This window comes from Elephas maximus, chromosome 11 (genome assembly GCF_024166365.1).
Source record: "Elephas maximus indicus isolate mEleMax1 chromosome 11, mEleMax1 primary haplotype, whole genome shotgun sequence".
Classification (NCBI taxonomy): Eukaryota; Metazoa; Chordata; class Mammalia; order Proboscidea; family Elephantidae; genus Elephas; species Elephas maximus.
In genome coordinates, this window is record NC_064829.1 from 92322519 (window position 1) to 92343539 (window position 21021).

A 21021-nucleotide genomic window follows, 5' to 3' on the forward strand; every position below is an offset into this window, starting at 1 on the left:
AAGTGAGACACTCCAAGTTTTCAGATTCTTATTTTGGATGTGGGAGAGCAATGAGTTCTACATTTTTATAAAAAGACTTTCTATTGATCCGGCTGTTTTAATCTGGGTAATTTCCATATTCCACACACCCACTGATTCCAAAGCACTGAGTGTCTCCAGATTTGTGGAGGACGGATCAGTCTGTAGTTCTAGTTTATGCATTTTTCATCGATGTATCATATTCTGATACATAAATCTAACACTAAATATCTATTCCTTTTTTGTTCATGGGTTTTTTGTTTGTTTGTTTGTTTACAGATTTTGGCTTATGGGAACAAAGTTCCTCTCATATTTCTTGTGCATATATCCTGGGGCCGTATCTCTAGGTGTGATGTGGGTCGCCTTAGTCATAGCTATATTTCTCTTAGCCTTAACCAGAAAATTACAAATTACTCCCTAAACTGGCTGGAGCAGTTTATAACTCTTACCAGCAGTGTGTAAAATTCTACTTGCTCCATCCTTTCTCCAACTATTGACATTGAAATACAAACAAACAAAACAGCAATAACAGCAAACTGGTGCCTATTGTCTTAGAATTAACAATCTTCTTTGATACAGCATCACAGCCCTTAAGGAACCAGTATCATGACTGGTTACACAGGAAGACACAGAGGGTCACAGATGGGCTGTCACTTGCATGAGATCGCACAACACAGTGCTGATTTCAGGTGCTGATGATGTGGGAGTAGCCATACCATGCAGCACCTGGTGAAGAGAGAGGACAATGCAGAACCCTCTGGGTGTTGGGGTAGCATTCTGGGCGTGCACAGTCCAGGTTGGGTGTTAATTTTAGTCCACTCTTTCAGTTATTCAACCACATTACCTAAATGTCTGTACTTGTAGCTGAAGACACGAAAACTTGGCAACTCACATCAGGAAATGCAGAAATTATGAAGAAGACATTTGCAATACATACTGTTGGAATAGAGCATAAAGCAAAGTGGAAGTATAGGCACGAAGTCTTCATGTCAGATGTAGCATCCTGTTGCAAGCTGCAAGTCTGTGAGAAGAAGATGTAAGAAGACAGCAAAGTGAAGGACAAGCAAACCAGGTTCATGGGAGAGGAGCCTCCTCCCAGGAGCTTTCCCAACCTCCAGTCACCAGTCATTGCATCCTGCACTGACAATATTGTTTTCCTGTCTTTAGATCCTTAGCACAAAGTTCACACATTTGAAGCCCCATCTCTTCAGAACCTTCGTCATCACCAAAACTTTATGTGTGTGGTTTTTCTGAGGCTCTACCAGCCCCACAGGGTGCATGCAATTCCTTCCTCAATTAACCTCTTTGTTTCTTCTCTGGCTATGCCATGCCCAAAATACTAACACCCCGAGGGCCACCAGGATCAAGCCAGACAGGTCCATGTGGATGAGAATCACTACTATGAAATCTGGAAGTGGTTGACCTGGGGACAATGACACACAGAGAGATAGGTCATTGAGGGTCATGACAGGTCACATTCAACACAACATCCTAGAATGGAGGTTTCGATCTCCATCCCCTTGAATAGGTCATGTGCCCTGTGTGCATCCCACCCTCCAAGCTGAACATACTAGGTTACTAACCATTCTTGGACCCTGGAATCTTCAGTAATGGGATGATGTTAACAGGAGGCTCTGAGAATGAGGAAAGCAGAGAGAATAAGGAGACAAAGCATCTCAGCCCAACATTCCCTCTAGGTTCTGTTTTATTTTCTCCCTATTCATGTCAGCACTTTTATCTGCTTTCACAATGAACCCTTCTCTAGCTTAGGCAGATGGCATCCCTATAGTGTCTGGTTTCCTTGCATTTATACATTGTTTCTGAGTCAGAAGCCCAGAAGGTCACAAATGAGAGTGACTTTTGTGATAAATGACAGGCTTTTTTCTCTAATTCAGATGTGGAAACTCATGGTCAGAACTGAAAAAGACATTTTCAGAATGTCAACTTCCAAGGAGAGGCTGAGGGAAAACGATCTTAGCTCCTGCCTCCCAGGGAATCTCCACCATAACCCAGACACCTAGAATAAGCAACTCCTTTTTCATCTCACCTGGCACCTGGTTCCTTGTGGGGGGAGTGGTGGCTCCTGGGAAATCTGCACTGGGAGGGGTGAGGGACAAATCACCACTCTTCTCTACACCATCAACCTTGGTCCCTCCTTCAGGCTCTGGCCATTGGCTCTCCCTCTCCTGTGACCATCACAGAGGTAACAAGTGCACCATCCTCATACTCCCTGGAGGCCACCTGGCCCTGACCCTAATGTTTACCTTCATACCTACCCCTCTGGAACAGATCCCTTCCATGATTATTGTGAACAGGATTGTGGTTAGTTTAGAAGCTTCTCATGGCGAAACATTGGCTGTTACTCACCACCCATGGGGTCAAGACCTGGTGGTGAGGAGCTGGGACACTCAGAAGTTCTGATTCAGGCATGGAGACAACGGGAGGGGAATGAGTATGAGTGTCTCATCTTCTCTAAGCATGATTTTCTGTAGGTTCACCCACATCTCTTCTTTTCCAGCTTGCTCTCTTCCTTTAGCCCTGTTTGAGAATTCAGGGAAAGGATGCTGAGGGGTGGATTGTCCCGGTCTATGTCCACTCTCTCATGGACTGGATTCTCCTCTTGTGAAACCTTACTCTGGGATCTCTTTATTTCCAACATTTCTCAGGACTTCCCTGAGGACAACATCCTGAACTGACCATCAGACTCAGGAAGGACAGAGGCTGGGCTGCTCACTTGAGACTGTGAGCTCTAGAGGGTTACTGGCTTGTGACAACAAGTAGGGAGAGGTACTGTGTGAACTGTAGCACTTTTAGGTACCCATGTGGGCTGAAGTCACAGGGCTTGTTGTGGAGGTGGCCTGGTTCATCCCAGCTTGCAGCTGGGATCTGAGACACAGAGGGGGATTAGATTCCCTATTCTTGGACAGAAGTAACGTGTCTATTGGGCACTCTGACTCACATGGCAGGGTCACGTTCTTTCCTGAGGCTACAGTGGGGCCTGGCTGTGCCCAGAGGGAGGGTTTGTAAGGAATCTACTCTAGAGAGAAGAAATGTCGAGGGGCTGCCTTTACCTCCACTTCAGTTCTGAGCTGAGAACTCACTGGGTCCTCACTCTGAGGACTCATTCATCTCAGAGTGGACATTCAGATGCTATGGCTATTTCAACACCATCCCCATGTGTGGTCTTTTCTGTTTTGTTGCTGTTTTCTCTGAGTTCCTCACTCTCTACCTCTCTGCCCCATCTCTTTCTTCTTCTACCTAGCTAGTGACTTCACACTCATCCAGACCACATCCCTTGACCACTACATCTGGGGCTGCCCGGGCAGGGTCTATTCAGAGTCACAACACTTGGATGAACCTGTCTGGGGCTCCTCATCTGTGACCAGGACATCCAGAGAGTTGCTGGGGACCAACCACCCTTGGGAGAGGTTGTATCCACCATAACATCTGTTCTGGCCCTAATGGGTGCTGCTCACATGGCCCAAGGGAAGTCATCCTGAAACAGCCCAGGCTGGGGATGCCATCGAAGGTGCTGGGTGAGGTCACTTGCCCCTTCCTTGGACAGGGAGAATCTGTCTTACCTGATATCAGAGCAACAATGGAGGGTCAGACTATCTCTAGTGACCACAATGGGGCCCTGCTGGGTCAGGAGGCAGAGCTTCCTATACAGTCCTGGGAAAGAAAGACAAGCAGTGAATTTGTATAAGGTGGCTTTTTTTTTTTTCTCTCTCTGCTGGAGTTTCCATTGTCACTGTGTTTATGGCTCTGTGTCTCTGGTCTGATGTAGGAGATAATATTGGAGCCATTATTCCCTGTCCTTGAGCATAGAGAATGTGATCCAGCTGGAGCTGGACTCACAAGGGTTCACAAGGACACATCAAACTGGGCTCTGAGATATAAAGGCAATAGCTAGGACAATCTTAGAAAACATCTTTTAGGGAACCTTTCACACAAACTAATAAAACAGAACACAAAGGTCCCACATACTTTTCACTCTTATCTTTTTCAATTAACATTTAGTGAATAGTACGATTTTTTGGACCAGTGAAGGCCCTCCTGAGTGTCTTTACTGAAACCTGTACCAATGATTATGTAGAATCACCATGACTTAGCAGTTTCTAACCAATCTGTGAAAAGGTGAAGCTTTCAATGGTTTGTAATGTTAATATATGTTACCTGATTAGGGTCCATATTGCCCTGGAGCAGTCAAGCCCATGAAACACACTCTAAGTCAGAAAGAGTGAGAAAGTTTATTAAGGAGATATATATATATCACTGGGGACCCAGCAGCAACGCAAGCTGTCTCTGTGGAGTCCCAAAGAGCAATTTTACATTAGAGCTTATATAGAATCTTACAAGGGTTAGAAGTGCCTTTGTGGTCTCCAGATGGCCTGGCCAGAGGAGTTATTCATCACAAGATAGTGACAAAAGACTCTTTAGGAGACTAAAGGTATACATATCAGACACCTGGGCTCTGATTTTCCTGTGGGGAGTTGTAAGTCACAGGTGGTCAGACAGAACAAAACTAAGCTGTTTGCATCAGATTAAAACAAAGAACAAATTCATTAACATTAGGTCAAAACAAAGTCTTTAACAAAGGTATGTGAAGGAGAAGGCAGGCAGAGGAAGGAGAAAAACTTATAGGTTCATCACTGCGTTAGTTCTGTCAAGCTCTCAGTCGCCCATTTTGAAAAGGAGAAAACATGCTGAGGGGTACTGGGGTCACAATATGCACTGATGATTCTGTAACGTTCCTCAGACGTGGCTGTAGTAGCATACTTGTCTGTTTTCCCACTTTTGTCTATTCTGTAATATTCCTTGGATTTTGGCAGACGTGGCTCTCACAGCATGCTTGTCTATTTCCCTACTTTTGCCTACTTGAACATATGCCAAATAAAACCTTTCTTTTTGCTTTACTACAACTTTGTGGTGTTTTACTCTAGAACAGGCCTCAGGATCTGTGTGCTCCTCTCTCCCCAACATCCTTCCTGTCTCAGGCCCTAGATCATTCATGGCCAAGGCTGTGACTTTTTCACCTGAGACCAGGAGATCCAGGGTGTCACTGGGGTTAGACCACACATGGGGATGGTGTTGAAATAGCCATAGCATCTGAATGTCCACCTGTGATTGGGGGTCACGAAGCCCACAGGGAACAAGGCATGGGTATCCCCACTAGAGTGTAGCTGTGAGTCCAGGAGCACTTGTGCTGTCCTTCCTTAGCCCAGAATGAACCTGTCATACTGAAATAGGGAAGAAACAGGGACTGAGCCCCTAGACAAGGAGCCTTGCAACACTTGCAACTTAGAGTACTAGATGCTTGGCTAATGCAAAATCCCCATCCTGGAATGTGAGATAAGGAAAGCACAAACAACATATTCCCTTGTAAGATTTTTTTCAGAAGGACCAACCCGATCTGGTCCCTGGAGCATGTGCAGACATCCGCAGGGTGACCAATGGGTGTCTTCCTCCTGACACAAGTACCCACAAGAGGAATTGAACTGGCACCACAGGGGGACTGCACAGACGCGTCACCCCATAATAAATCCTGCCACCCAATCCAGGAAGCCTTTGCTATGGGTTCCATCTTGGATCCCAGATGCTCATCCAGCTTAATTTAGTATGCACTGTTATTTCTGAGAAGTACCTGCCCCTTGAAAGAAACCTACTAATTATTCATTACCGTTTTATCCTCGCCAAACCGATATAAGCCCCAGAAAAACTTTGTTTGGGGGAACAGAGACTAGCATTGCTTGGTCTCTGTCTGTTCCCCACTCGGGAACCTCTGCTTTCTTTCTGCTGCTAATAAACCTTTGTTTGTATGGAACCTCTGGGCCTCTCCTGGTCATTCTCAGTTAGTAGAAGGCAAGAACCTAAGCAGGGCTTAGTCCCAAGCTGGGAAGCCTTGCCCTGTAACAATACCCCCACCATGAGCCTCACTGGAAGGCCATGTTCCCTTCTGAGGTCACCTCAGGACTTTGCAGGGTTGAGGGTGGGTTTTGTGATCAGCTCCTAGGAGAGAAGGAGGCAGATGCGTTAAATCTGCTACCCCGCATATTACCCGGGGCTGGGCTGTGAGCAGAAAGACATCAGTGAAAAAATACCCCCTCCCTGAGAGGCAGAACCTGAGGATGGGATCCTGGGTGTCCTCTCACCCATCATCACCAACTCCAGGGGGATCACTGTGTGCTGACAAACCAGTGTGGCTATAATAGTAACACCGATATTGCCCTGTATATTTTACTGTCAGGTGTAGAATGCAGAATTTCACCTTGTCCCTGGGCTCCAGGGGTTCTGAGTGTCCCGGGGTGATGGGCTTCCCTCTCAATGCAGATGGTACTCCTCAGCCTCCAGGGACCCCTGACACCAAATGGTCACAGGGTTCCTTGAGGTGATCACAGAGCCTGACTCAACCCAGATGATGGGTTTGGGGAGGGCCCTGGAAGGGAGTGAGAGTGGATTTTAACGGGATTCTTTACTAACTTCAGTTCCCTCTGCTCTCAGACTCAAGGTCCCTCCTAGACTTATCACCTTTATCCCAGAACCACTATCTGGGAAACCTGGAAGGGTTCACCAGCCTGTGCTTGGTTCTTCTGGTCCAGACTCAGCCCTGGAAGAGAGATCTCAGTGAGCAATTTGTCCCTGATGCCTGAGCAGATCCTCTCCTCCCCTTCTGCCTCCGGATGCCCTGGGTCAGATCAGGCCTGGCTCTGAGTTAGACGTCCCTCCTGGACCAGTGTTCCCCTACCCCTCTTCAATCTCACCAAGGCAGAGCAGAGAAGTTAGGAGGTTAGTCATCGTGTCTCCTCCCACTGTATTCATCTGTGCAGATGAGTGAGACCATGACTTTCAGCAGGACAGACAGTCACACAGGGTGTGGACACTTGGAGGGTGTGTCCTACCCATCATGGGACTGTCATGTCAGCCACCCCACAGGAAGGGGAACAGCCCTTCCCCAGCACCCTGGCTCTCAGTTCCCCAGGGCTGGGACTGAGTGGCCACTAGGCTTTCTGGAGATAATTCAGACAGAAATGAGGTTTCTCCTGACCCTGGAGACCTTCTACCTGATCTTCACCTATCTCGAAAGGGCTGGACTTAGCAACCTATAGATCCTGGTACCAATCCTGAGTCTCCATCCCCCCAGGCTGAGTGTGACCAAGGAGACATCATGTCCCATCTCAGAGCCTATGCCAAGGGCATCTCATCTACTCAGCTTATCTGTCATGTCATTATTGGGGCCTTACCACTACCTGTCATTATGCCAGTCCTTGGAGATGCTTCAGGAAGACACAGATTCATACTCTATCCCACAGAGCTCAGATCCGAGGAGACAAACTTTAACAACTAACTGTACAGTTAAAGTCTAATTACACTGTGGCTGTGAGTACAAATATAGGGAAATGTGGGAAGAACCATAATTCTTCCTTCTGTCCTCATATTTTTTTTTTTTTTTCCTACTACACAGACCCCATCATGGACTTCCCTTCTTTCTTACCCACAGCACCTTTACCCCCATCTTCCTGGGAACAAACCTCTGAGCCATTTCTGCCTCCTCGGTGCTCCTTGTGTCCTTGGGCAGGATTTTCCTGCTCATGCTGTGATTCTATCTTTGAGTTTTAGGAACAGTGATTTGTGTTTGAGCTCTGATTTGAGAGTAAACAATGATTTTTATTTAATTTTGGGGCTATTATCCCTTTCCCTTGTGATCATTATTAGCAGCAATGTCCCTCCTCTAAGACTCATTTTCCTCATGAAACATGTTGTAATGAAGCCCACTCCTCAGAGTGGTTGTGGGAGTTAGTGATGCCTGGACATGAAGGGGCTCAATCCTTGTTAACTTCCAGACCAGCTGAAGACATGAGGGATTGGGACCTGATAGGATCATGGCGTCAGGCTCCACAGTCAAGTTGGAAGATTGAAGAGCCACTCAAGAGCTCTGTCTTGTGAACATCAATAAATGCTCCATATACCAGTGCCGTCGAGTTGATTCTGACTCATAGTGACCCTATAAGACAGAGTGGAACTGCCCCATATGCTCCATATAATATTTCTGAAATATGCAGAATATCACAGTTATATGCATAAAAGGAGAAATTAAAGTTCCCAAAATGGAGAAGGAACCACAGCAAAGAACAAAGGCTAAAGCTGATTCATCATGGGTGTCTGAATCCTGTAAGGGGCCATTGGGGTGGAGACTCCACCTCTGTGTGGACACAGAAGAGGAAGACCTGGATCCTCAGGGGCAGAGAGGCATCAGGGCTCCCAGGTGAGGTGGGAAGGTGTGGCACCTACTTCCTCTTGTTTGTCGATAGGGACCGAAATATCTCTGCTCACTGACCAAGACCATGCCCAGCACTGAGCTTAAATAGACAATTAAGACACATTGATTGTGGGCTGAGAAACGCCAGCATTTATCTCTTGTGACTAGTGTCAGAATTGAAAGAGTGATAATAATGTTTGGCAACAAACCTGGATATAAATAGTTAAACATTTTATAGAGATAAGAAAAAGACAAACCATTAACTAAAAAAAAAAAAAATTTTTTTTTTTTTTTTTATTAACTAGGATGCATAAATTTCCAAATGAAACTTGTATCTTCATCCTTCATGGTAAAGAAAGTCAAAGTTAAAATTACTTTCTCGAGAAAATGAAATTTATGCTCAATAGAATGACAACCTCCTTGAGACCAGACTTCCCAACGCAAATATAGGTATCGGGAGATTTTGGAAATGTATTGTCAAGGAATTAATTTTCAGTATATAATTCTTTATTGAGCCAAATATTTATTAAGGGGCAATAACTTAACATTGTATTGGAGGTGCTAGACAGTGCAGTACTGCTAGGCCAAAAAGCAAAGGGCATAAAGATTGATAAACGATAAATAAAACAACTTTCTTCTCAGATTATATGTGAGCTACATAGAAAATCATAAGGAATCTACAACAAAACTATTATAACTAATATGTGAGAATAGCAAGTTTGCAGAATGCAAAGTTAACAATAAAAAAACTGAATTCTATACTGTAACTATATACAATTGAAAGTTGTAATAAAAACACAATTAATAATTACCTAAAAAGCATGAAAAGAAGAAGACGAAGAGGAAGCATAAGCTACAGGGAAACAGGATTTGTTGTTTATAGCCCAGGAGAGAAGAGAAATTCAAGAAGGAATGGGGCAATGTACCGTGAATATTAAGATCAAACATTGAGAGAAACCCACCAAGACAGAAGATTGACAAATCAAAAGGAAGATGGAGCATGTCACTTCTCCCCAGTTACTTCTGAGAACAGGGTCCAGGACTCCTGGCAGGAATTCAGCAGTGGCCTAGGGAAAACCTCTTCACTGTTGGCTCCCCACAATGCACAGACCATGGGGGGCTCTGGTTTCTTTTGGGTTCCAGTTGTGAGCCTCAGAGTCCTTGGGGATGCCCTCCCAGAAGTCCTGGAGTCTAATCTGTCTGGCTGACACCATCTCGTCTCCATACTGGGCCCGAAGTCTAATTAATCTCTGGTGGCACCAGCTTGTCTCCATCCCATGCAACCATGTTGAGATCTGCACTGGCTGTTCCCAGCTTCTGCCAAAATCACCACCGGGATCAGCAAGACCATACCAGCCAGGCCCATGCGCACACAGTTCCCCACTGTGTAACTCTTGGAAGTGGAGGCTGGAAGCAGAAAAGTGAGGTCACTCAAAGTTGCACAAGACTATTCCAACTTGGGACCCTTGAAATAGGAGCTCCTTCCCTACTTTCTTGGTCAGACCCTGTTTCCACCCGGTACTTCCCCCTGGGCAGAGTCCCTGTGGCTTACCTGTCTGAGAGCCTGCTTCTGTGGGAAAGGGGCTCATATCACTAGGGGCTCCTGCTGAAGCTGATCTCAGCTTCATGAGCCCTCCACATGACCTTCCCTTCGTCATGATGCCCTTGCATCTGCTCCCTCTTCCTCTCTTCTCCCCCCACCCACAACTCCCTGAGGCCCCTGGGTTTACCCCTCATATCTCATAACCAGTCAGGGAAATCTGCACAGGGAGGAGAGAGGGACAGAGCACTGCTCTTCTCTACTCCATCAACCCCAGTTCTCTCCTTCCAGCTCAGACCTCTGAATCTCCCTCTCCTCTGACCACCACAGAGGTAACAACTGCCGTACCCTCACAGTTCCATGGTCCTGAGCTTAATGTCCACCCTCCTCCATGTTCTTCTACGGAACAGATCCCTTCCCTGGGTATTGGAACCAGGACTGAAATGAGTTCAGAAACTACTCTGAATCCAGGGTAAATGTGTTATTCATCACCCACAGGGTCAAGAGCTGATGATGAGGGCCTGGGACATCAAGAGGTACTGATTCTGAGATGGAGGCATCAGGAGGTGTGGGAGCCTCTGTCTTCCCCCCTCAATCTAAACAATGTTTCCTTTTTGATTTATCCACATCTTGTTCTTTCCCTCTCTCTTCCTTCAGCTCTGCCTGAGAATTCAGGGATGGGATGCCACAGGCCTGGGAGGTTCTGCTTTATGTTCACCTTCTGATAGGCTGGAATCTCCTTATCTGTTCACTCTTCATTTCCAGCTTATCTCAGAGCTTGCCTGGGGACAATGCTCTGAACTGACTATCAGGATATAGTTACCACAGGGGCTGAGGCTCCTCACCTGAGACCTTAAGATTCAGAGGGCCACTGGGATATGACAACAGGTAGGGGGAGATACTGAGTGAACCATAGCACCTGTAGGTCCCCATGTGGCCTGAGGTCACAGGACCCATGGTGAAGTAGGCCTGGTTCATCCCAGCTTGGTGTACGGATCGAAGATGCAGGGGGGAATCAACTCCTGCTTCCTTAGAGAGAAGGAAAGTGTCCATCGAGCTCCATGAGTGACACTGCAGGGTCACATTCTCTCCTGAGGCCACGTCGGGTGCTGAATGGGCTGAGAGTGAAGGTATGTAAGGAGCTTTCCTGGAGAGAAGAAGGAAGTGTGTGGTGTTGCCCCACCTCCACCTAGGTTCTGAAATGAGAATTCACCAGGTCTTTGTTCTGAGGGCCCCTCAGTCTATCTCTGGTTTCTCTGAGTTCCTTACTCTTCCCCTCCTATTCCTGTCTTTTTCTGTACCTCCATTTCTGGGGTGCCACCAGCCTTAGACCAGCATACCTGGGGCTCCTCTACAGTGCCTGTGCAGAGTGAGAGCACATGGATGAGGCCACCTGGAACTCCTTACCTGCAACCAGTATGTCCAGGGGGTCACTGGGGACCAACCACTCTTGGGAGAGATTGTATCCACTGTACTGGCCCTTGTGGGTGCGGTTCACATGGCCCAGGGGGAAGTCAACCTGAGAGTTCCCACGCTGGGGTTGCCAGCCAAGGCCCTGGGGAAGGTCACGTGTTCCCTCTTTGGATAGAGTGAATCTGTCATATTTAACATCAGAGTGACACTGGAGGATAAGACTTTCTGCAGAGGCCACAATGGGGCCCCACTGGGTCAGGAGGGAGGAAGGGCTTCCTGGACGTTCACCTAGGAGAGAAAGGCAAGCAGTGGACTTGAAGGGGCAGGTTCCTTCCAAACACCTTCCCTTTCTTATCTTGGATCTTCATATCTCACTGTCCTTCACACTCTGTGTCTCTGGCCCAGGAAATTGGTGTTCTCCTCACTTGATTATCCCACCTGGGAAACTTCTAGACAAGGCTCGTGGGCCAACCTGTCTGTGGCCTCAAAAAGTTTATGGGGTAGGATTTGACTTCAACAGCTGAGACCAGGAGCTCCAGGGTGTCGCTGGGGTCTGACCATACTTGAAGGGTGGTCTCATAGTATCTATAGCATCTGAATGTCCACCTGTAGCTGGTAGTCATGGGGCTCACAGGGAACAGGGCCTGGAAGTCACCACTGGAGTGTGGCTGTGAGTCCAGGGTTGTGGAGAGCTTGTGTTCTCCTTCCTGAGACAGAATAAATTTGTCATATCCTTGCCATGAGCCACACTGGAGGGTCACATTCCCCCCAAAATCACCACAGGGCTTGGCAGGCCCAAGACAGTAGGTTTGCTGTAGGCTTCTGGGAGAAAAGTAAGTATCTCTGTTGAATGGAAACTCAAATCTCCCCCCACCCCCCATTTCCCTCAGGGATGGGCTATGAGAGGGGAGATACCCCCTGAGAGCAGACCCCTTCCTGAACAGCAGAATCTGAGGCTAGGCCCCTGAGTGTCCTCTCATCTGTTACCACCAGCTCCAGGATGACGCTGTGTGCTGAATAGCCAGTGCAGCTACAATAATAACAGTGATATTGCCCTGCAGTGAGCTCTGTCAATTGTGAAACAAAGAACTTGGCCTTGTTCCTAGGGCTCCAGTGGGTTCTGAGTGTCCCACGGTGCTAAGCATCCCTCTCTATACAGATGGTACTTCTTGGCCTCCAGGGTCCCCTGACACCAGTTGGTCACAGGGTTCCCCCAGGCAATCACAGAGTCTGGCTCAGCCCAGGTTTGGGGAGGGTCCCTGGAAGGAAATTAGCGGTGGGAGTTCCAATATTACCCACCCCTCAGTCCCCCCAGCTCCTAGCCCGGGGATCCTCCCAGACATTCCCCATTGATCTGTTCTCCACCCCCAGCTGCCTATACTAGGATCCTCTAGGAAGGAAACCTAGAAGGACTCACCGGGTTGTACCTGGATCCTTTGGCCCAAACTCAGCCCTGGAAGAGACATCCTGGTAAGAGATTTTGTCCCTTGAAGCCTGAGCAGATCCATTGCTCCCCTTGAGACTCCTGAGCTCCTGGGGTCTCCTGATAGGCCAGATCCTGGTTTTGAAGCAGGCAACCCTCCCAGACAATTGTCCCCCTTTCCTCTTAAAATCTCATGGAGGCAGAGCAGGACCATCAGGGTGGGTGGGAGTCATGGTGTCTCCACCCACTATATTTGTCTGTGAAGAGAGATGGGACTACAGCTCTCAGCAGGACACAGAGGCATACAGAGTGTGGCACTTAGAGGTGTGTCCTACCCATGACGAGGTTGTCAAATCATCAGCCCCACAGAGAGGGAACAGAACTTCCCTAGCAGCCTGGCTCTCAGTTCCCCAGGGGTGGAGCTGTGTAGGCACCAGGCACTCTGGAGACACTTCAGACAGAAATGAGGTCTGACCCTGTTTGCTGTCTGCCTAAGCTGCACTCTTCTCAAAAGATCCAAGATATTGCAGCCAGTACACAGACCCTGGTGTCTATCTAGGATGAATGTGACCAAAGAGATATCCCCTCCCTTCTCAGAGTGCCCACCATGGGATCTCTTCCAACCATTTAGCTTGCCTGTCAACATGTCATTATTGGGCCCTTACCATCGCTTTATGAATAGCAGTGGAATGCTGTTTATACACTATATAAAATATAGTGCCAGAAGATGAGCCCTTCTGGTTGGAAGGCACTCAAAAGACAGCTAGGGAAGAGCTGCCTCCTCAAAGTAGATTTGACCTTAAAGACATGGATGAAGTCAAGCTATCGGGACCTCCATTTGCTGATGTGGCATGACTCAAAATAAAAAGAAACAGTGGCAAAATTCCATTAATAATAGAAATATGGAATGTATGAAGTATAAATCATGGAAAATTGGAAATTGTCAAAAGTGAAATGGAATGCATAAACATCAATATCCTAGACATTAGTGAGCTGAAATGGACTGGTATTGGCCATTTTGAATCAGACAACCATACGGTCTACTATGCTGTGAAGGACAACTTGAAGGAGAATGGTGTTGCAGTCATTGTCAAAAAGAACATTTCAAGATCTATCCTGAAGTACAGCACTGTCAGTGATAGTGTAATATCCATACACTTACAAGGAAGACCAGTTAATAAGATTATTAGGCATATTTGCCCACCAACCACTAAGGCCAAAGATGAAGAAATTGAAGATGTTTACCAACTTCTGCAGTCTGAAATTGATCAAACCTGCAACGAGGATGCATTGATATTTACTGGTGACTGGAATGAGAAAGTTGGAACAAAGAGGAAGGATGATAAGTTGGAAAATATGGCCTTGGTGATAGAAACTATGCCAGAGATGACATGATGGAATTTTGCAAGACCAAAAACTTCTTCATTGCAAATAACTTTTTTCAACAACATAAATGATGACTATACATGTGGACCTTGTCAGATGGAATATTGTTGTTGTTGCTAGGTGCCATCGAGTCGGTTCTGACACATAGCAACCCTATGTACAACAGAACGAAATACTGCCCTGTCCTGAGCCATCCTTACAATCATTGTTATGCTTGAGCTCATTGTTGCAGCCACTGTGTCAATCCACCTTGTCGAGGGTCTTCTTCTTTTCTGCTTACCCTGTACTTTGCCAAGCATGATGTCCTTCTCCAGGGACTAATCCTTCCTGACAACATGTCCAAATTAAGTAAGACGCAGTCTTGCCATCCTTGCCTCTAAGGAGCATGCTGGCTGTACTTCTTCTAAGACAGATTAGTACATTCTTTTGGCAGTCCAGAGTATATCCAATATTCTTCGCCAACACCACAATTCAAAGGCATCAATTCTTCTTGGGTCTTCCTTATTCATTGTCCAGCTTTCACATGCATACGATGCGACTGAAAATACCATGGCCGGGGTCAGGCGCACCTTAGTCTTCAGGGTGACATCTTTGCTCTTCAACACTTCAGAGAGGTCCTTTCCAGCAGATTTGCCCAATGCAATGCGTCTTTTGATTTCTTGATTGCTGCTTCCATGGTCATTGATTGTGGATCCAAGTAAAATGAAATCCTTGACAACTTCAATCTTTTCTCCATTTATCATGATGTTGCTCATTGGTCCAGTTGTGAGGATTTTTGTTTTCTTTATGTTGAGGTGCAATCCATACTGAAGCCTGTGGTCTTTGATCTTCATTAGTAAGTGCTTCAAGTCCTCTTCACTTTCAGCAAGCAGGGTTGTGTCATCTGCATAACGCAGGTTGTTAATGAGTCTTCCTCTGATTCTGATGCCCCATTCTTCTTCATACAGTCCAGCTTCTTGGATTATTTGCTTAGCATACACATTGAATAGGTATGGTGAAAGGTTTCAACCATGATGCACACCTTTCCTGACTTTAAACCAATCAGCAACACCTTATTCTGTCTGAACAACTGCCTCTCAATCTATGTAAAGATTCCTCGTGAGCACTATTAAGTGTTCTAAAATTCCCATCCTTTGCAATGTTATCCATAATTTGTTGCTATCCACACAGTCGAATGTCTTTGCATAGTCCATAAAACACAGGTAAGCATCCTTCTGGTATTCTCTGCTTTCAGCCAGGACCCATCTGACATCAGCAATGATATCCCTGGTTCCATGTCCTCTTCTGAAACCAGCCTGAATTTCTGGCAGTTCCCTGTCGATACACTGCTGCAGCCTTTTTTGAATGATCTTCAGCAAAATTTTGCTTGCGTGTGATATTAATGATATTGTTCTATAATTTCCACATTCGGCTGGATCACCTTTCTTGGGAATAGGCATAAATATGGATCTCTTCCAGTCAGTTGGCCAGGAAGCCGTCTTCCGTATTTCTTGGCATAGATGAGTGAGCACCTCTAGCGATGCATCTGTTTGTTGAAACATCTCAATTGATATTCCATCAATTCCTGGAGCCTTGTTTTTTGCCAATGCCTTCAGAGCAGCTTGGACTTCTTCCTTCAGTACCATCGGTTCCTGATCATATGCCACCTCTTGAAATGGTTGAATATCGACTAATTCTTTTTGGTATAATGACTCTGTGTATTTCTTTCATTTTCTTTTGATGCTTCCTGCATCGTTTAATACTTTCCCCATAGAATCCTTCACTATTGCAACTCGAGACTTGAATTTTTCTTCAGTTCTTTCAGCTTGAGAAACACCGAGCATGTTCTTCTCTTTTGGTTTTCCATCTCCAGTTCTTTCCACGTGTCATTATAATACTTTACTTTGTCTTCTCAAGAGGCCCTTTGAAATCTTCTGTTCAGTTCTTTCACTTCATCAATTCTTCCTTTTGCTTTAGCTGCTCGATGTTTGAGAGCAAGTTTCAGAGTCTCCTCTGACATCCATCTTGGTCTTTTCTTTCTTTCCCGTCTTTTCAATGACCTCTTGCTTCATGTATGATGTCCTTGATATCATTCCACTACTTGTCTGGTCTTCGGTCACTAGTGTTCAATGCATCAAATCTATTCTTGAGATGGTCTCTAAATGCAGGTGGGATATACTCCAGGTTATATTTCGGCTCTCGTGGACTTGCTCTGATTTTCTTCAGTTTCAGCTTGAACTTGCAAATGAGCAGTTGATGGTCTGTTCCACAGTCGACCCTTAGCCTTGTTCTGACTGATGATATTGAACTTTTCCATTGTCTCTTTCCACAGATGTAGTCAATTTGCTTTCTGTGTGTTCCATCTGGCGAGGTCCATGTGTATAGGCGCCGTTTATGTTGGTGAAAGAAGGTATTTGCAATGAAGAAGTCGATCATTCGACCTCCAGCATTGTTTCTATCACCAAGGCCATATTTTCCAACTACTGATCCTTCTTCTTTGTTTCCAACTTTCGCATTCCAATCGCCAGTAATTATCAATGCATCTTGGCTGCATGTTCGATCAATTTCAGACTGCAGCAGTTGATAAAAATCTTCTATTTCTTCATCTTTGGCCCTAGTGGTTGGTGCGTAAATTTGAACAATGGTCTTATTAACTGGTTTTCCTTGTAGGCGTATGGATATTACCCTATCACTGACAACGTTGTACTTCAGGATTGATCTTGAAATGTTCTGTTTGACGATGAATGCAACACCATTCCTCTTCCTAGCAGAGTAGACTATAAGATCGTCTGATTCAAAATGGCCAATACCAGTCCATTGCAGCTCATTAATGCCTAGGATATTGATGTTTATGCATTCCATTTCATTTTTGACGGTTTCCAATTTTCCTAGATTCATACTTCGTACATTCTATGTTCCGGTTATTAATGGATGTTTGCAGCTGTTTCTTCTCATTTTGAGTCGTGCCACATCAGCAAATGAAGGCCCCAAAAGCTTTACTCCATTCACTTCATTAAGGTCGACTCTATTTTGAGGAGGCAGCTCTTCCTCAGTCATCTTTTGAGTGCCTTCAAACCTGGGGGGCTCATCTTCCAGCACTATATCAGACAATGTTCTGCTGCTACTCACAAGATTTTCACTGGCTAATGCTTTTCAGAAGTAGACTTCCAGGTCCTTCTTCCTAGTCTGTCTTAGTCTAGAAGCTCAGCTGAAACCTGTCCTCCATGGGTGACCCTCATGGTATCTGAATACCGGTGGCATAGCTTCCAGCATCACAGCAACACACAAGCCCCCACAGTACGACAAACTGACAGACATGTGGGGGAATATATCAGAATCAAATTGACTACACGTATGGAAAGAGATGATGGAAAAGCTCAATATCATCAGTTAGAACGAGGCCAGTGGCTGACCGTGGAACAGACCATTAATTGCTCCTATGCAAGTTCAAGTGGAAACTGAAGAACATTAGAACAAGTCCAAGAGGGCCAATGTATGACCTTGAGTTTATCCCAAATGAATTTAGAGACCATCTCAAGAACAAATTTGATGTGGTGAACACTAATGACTGAAGACCAGACAAGTTGTGGAATGACATCAAGGACACCACATGTGAAGAAAGCAAGAGTTCATTAAAAAGACAGGAAAGAAAGAAAAGACCAAAATGGGTGTCAGAAAAGACTCTGAAACTTGCTTTTGAATGTCATGTAGCTAAAGCAAATGGAAGAAATGATGAACTAAAAGAATTGAACAGGAGATTTCAAAGGGCAGCTCAAGAAAGCTAAGTAAAGTAATGACATGTGCAAAGACCTGGAGTTAGAAAATCAAAAGCTGAAAGTACTGAAGAAAAAATTCAAACCTCGAGTTGCAATATTGAAGGATTCTATGGGGAAAATATTAAACGATGCAGGAAACATCAAAAGAAGATGGAAGGAATACAGTGTCACTATACCAAGAAGAACTGGTTGATGTACAACCATTTTGGGAGGTAGGATATGATCAGGAACTGATGGTACTGAAGGAAAAGGTCCAAGCTGCACTGAAAGCACTGGTGAAAAACAAGCTCCAGGAATTGATGGAGTACCAATGAGATGTTTCAACAAATGGATGCAGCCCCGGAAAGTTCCCACTTGCCTATGCCAAGAAATTTGGAAGACAGCTACCTGGTCAATCGATTGGAAGAGATCCATAGTTATGCCACTTTTCCAAAGAAAGGTGATCCAACAGAATGTGGAAAATATCGAACATTATCATTAAGGTCACACACAAGTAAAATTTTGCTGAAGGTCATTTAAAAGTGGTTTTAGCAGTATATTGACAAGGAACGGCCAGAAATTCAAGCCAGATTCAGAGGAGGACGTGGAACCGGGGATATCATTGCTGATGTCGGATGCTGGCTGAAAGCAGAGAATACCAGAAAGATGTTTACCTGTGTTTTATTGATTATGCAAAGACATTCGACTGTGTGGATAGCAACAAATTATGGATAACATTGCAAAGAATGGAAATTCCAGAACACTTAATTGTGCTCATGAGGAGCCTGTACATAGGTCAAGAGGCAGTTGTTTGAATAGAACAAGGGGATACTGCATGGTTCAAAGTCAGGAAAGGTCTGGGTCAGGGTTGTATCCTTTCACCATACTTATTCAATCTGTATGCTGAGCAAATAATTTGAGAAACTGAACTATATGAAGAAGAATATGGCATCAGGAGTGTAGGAAGACTCAGTAACAACTTGCGTTATGCAGATAACACAACCTTGCTTGCTGGAAGTGAAGAGGTCTTGAAGATCAAAGACTGCAGCCTTCAGTATGAATTGTACCTCAACATAAAGAAAACAAAAATCCTTAAAACTTGATCAATAAGCAACATCATGATAAATGGAGGAAGGACTGAAGTTATCAAGGATTTCGTTTTACTTGGATCCACAATCAACACCTATGGAAGTAACAGTCAAGAAATCAAGGGACACATTGCACTGGGTAAGTCAGATGCAAGAGACCTCTTTAAAGTTTTGAAAAGCAAAGATGTCACCTTGAAGACTAAGGTGCGCCTGACCCAAGCCATGGTGTTTTCAATCACGGCATATGCATGTGAAAGCTGGACAATGAATAAGGAAGACAGAAGAATTGATGCCTTTGAATTACTGCCTTGCTGAAGAAGAGCGAATACACCGTAGACTACCAGAAAAACAAACGAGCCTGTCTTGGGATAAGCACAGCCAGGATGCTTCTTAGAAGCAAGGATGGCAAGACTACGTCTCACATACTTTGGATACTTTATCAGGAGGGATCAGTCCCTAGAGAAGGACATCATGCTTGGTAAAGTAGAGGGTCAGCAAAAAAGAGGAAGACCCTCAATGAGATGGATTGACAATGGGCTCAAGCATAACAGCGATTATGAGAATGGGGCAGGACCGGGCAGTTTTCATTCTGTTGTACATAGGATTGCTATGCTGTACATAGGATTGCTATGAACTGGAACCTAACAACAACCATTGCCGGTTATCATGTCTTCAGGAAGACACAGATTCATAATCTGCCCTGCAGTGCTCATATTTGCAAAGACAAGCCTTCAACAACTAAAGTCAGCTGAAGTCTACTTACACTGTGGCTGTGAGTACAAAGAGAAATACAGGGAAATATGTGAAGAAACCATGACTCTTCCTCCTGCCACTGTTGTTGTTTGCCAACGAGTGGATTGCAACTCATAGTGACTCTATAGGACAGAGTAGAATTGCCCAATAAGGTCTCCACAGGGCGGCTGGTGGATTTGAACTGCCGACCTTTTGGTTAGCAACCTGAGCTCTTAATCACTTTGCCACTAGGTCTCCTACCCTCCTGCCCCTAGATTGTGGGATTTCTTTCTACTAAACAATCCCCTTCACCAACTTCTCTTTTTTCTTAACAAAAGCTTCGTCTTCATCTCCACGCAAACAAATCTCTGAGTCATTTCTGATTCCTCAGTGCCTCTTGTGTCCTTCGATAATATTCTTCTCATATAGGGGCTCTGTCTTCAAGCTTTAGGAGACAACGAATGGGGTTAGAACTCTGAATATGGGAGAAAGTGATTTTTATTTAATTCCTGGCCACCATCCACTGCGGAAACTCTGGTGGCGTAGTCATTATGAGTTACGGCTGCTAATCAAAAGGTCTGCAGTTCGAATTCACCAGGCGCTCCTTGGAAATTCTATGGGGCAGTTCTACTCTGTCCTGTAGGGTCGCTATGAGTCAGAATCAACTGCATGGCAGTGGGTTTGTTTGTTTTTTGGTACCATCCACTGCTGTGTGATCTTTAGAAGTAACATCTCCTCTCTGAGCCTCATATTCGTCATGTGGAGGATGTAATGAACCCCACTCCTCAGAGTGGCTGTGGGAGCAGTTGTGCCTGGGGCATGGAAGGGTTTTGATTCTTGTTAATTTCTAGACTGGATTAAGACATGTGGGGGTTGGAATATGAGAGGATCACAGTGTTGGCCTTTATAGTCAAGGTGGTGGTTAGATGAGCCTACTCAAGAGCCCAAACATGTCTGCTCCAAACATAAAGAGATTTTACATGTAATATATATGAAATGTGTATGCATAGTCAAAGGAAGGAAAAGAGAAATGAACATTTCCAAAATGGAATGGGAACCATAGCAAAGAACAGAGACCAAAGCCGAGTGGTCACTGGTACCTGGGACTAGCAAGAGGTGGAGACAGGGAAGGAACCTCAAAATCTTCATGGGCAGGAAGATGATTCAGGGAGATCTTGGTGAGTTGGGAAGCTGTGGTACTCCCTCTCACTTGTTTGTGGACAGACAGTGGAACACCTCTGCTCACTGATTTGGACCCATGGTTACAATAAACATAAATAGAACGTTAAGCTACATGGGTGTCTTAGGTTGGATTCTCTAGAGGAGCAAAACCAGTGCAGCATATAAATATATATGTTGTTTGTTAGGTACTGTCGAGTCAGTTCCAACTCATAGCAAACCTATGCACAACAGAATGAAACACTGACCAG

The 21021-nt window shown here is 45.2% G+C and overlaps 1 protein-coding gene across 1 annotated transcript in view; it reads right to left on the minus strand.

The window, feature by feature from the left end:
* Positions 1-8640: 8640 nt before the first annotated feature.
* The window catches only part of LOC126086194 (uncharacterized), a 54475-nt gene continuing 42094 nt past the window's right edge, over positions 8641-21021 (minus strand). The window contains exons 10-12 of the mRNA XM_049902373.1: positions 12646-12681; positions 11223-11516; positions 8641-9682 (exon numbers count right to left, since the gene is read on the minus strand). Coding sequence (XP_049758330.1) covers positions 9519-9682; positions 11223-11516; positions 12646-12681 — 494 coding nt within the window. The 3' untranslated portion in view covers positions 8641-9518. The remainder of the gene's footprint in view (positions 9683-11222; positions 11517-12645; positions 12682-21021) is intronic.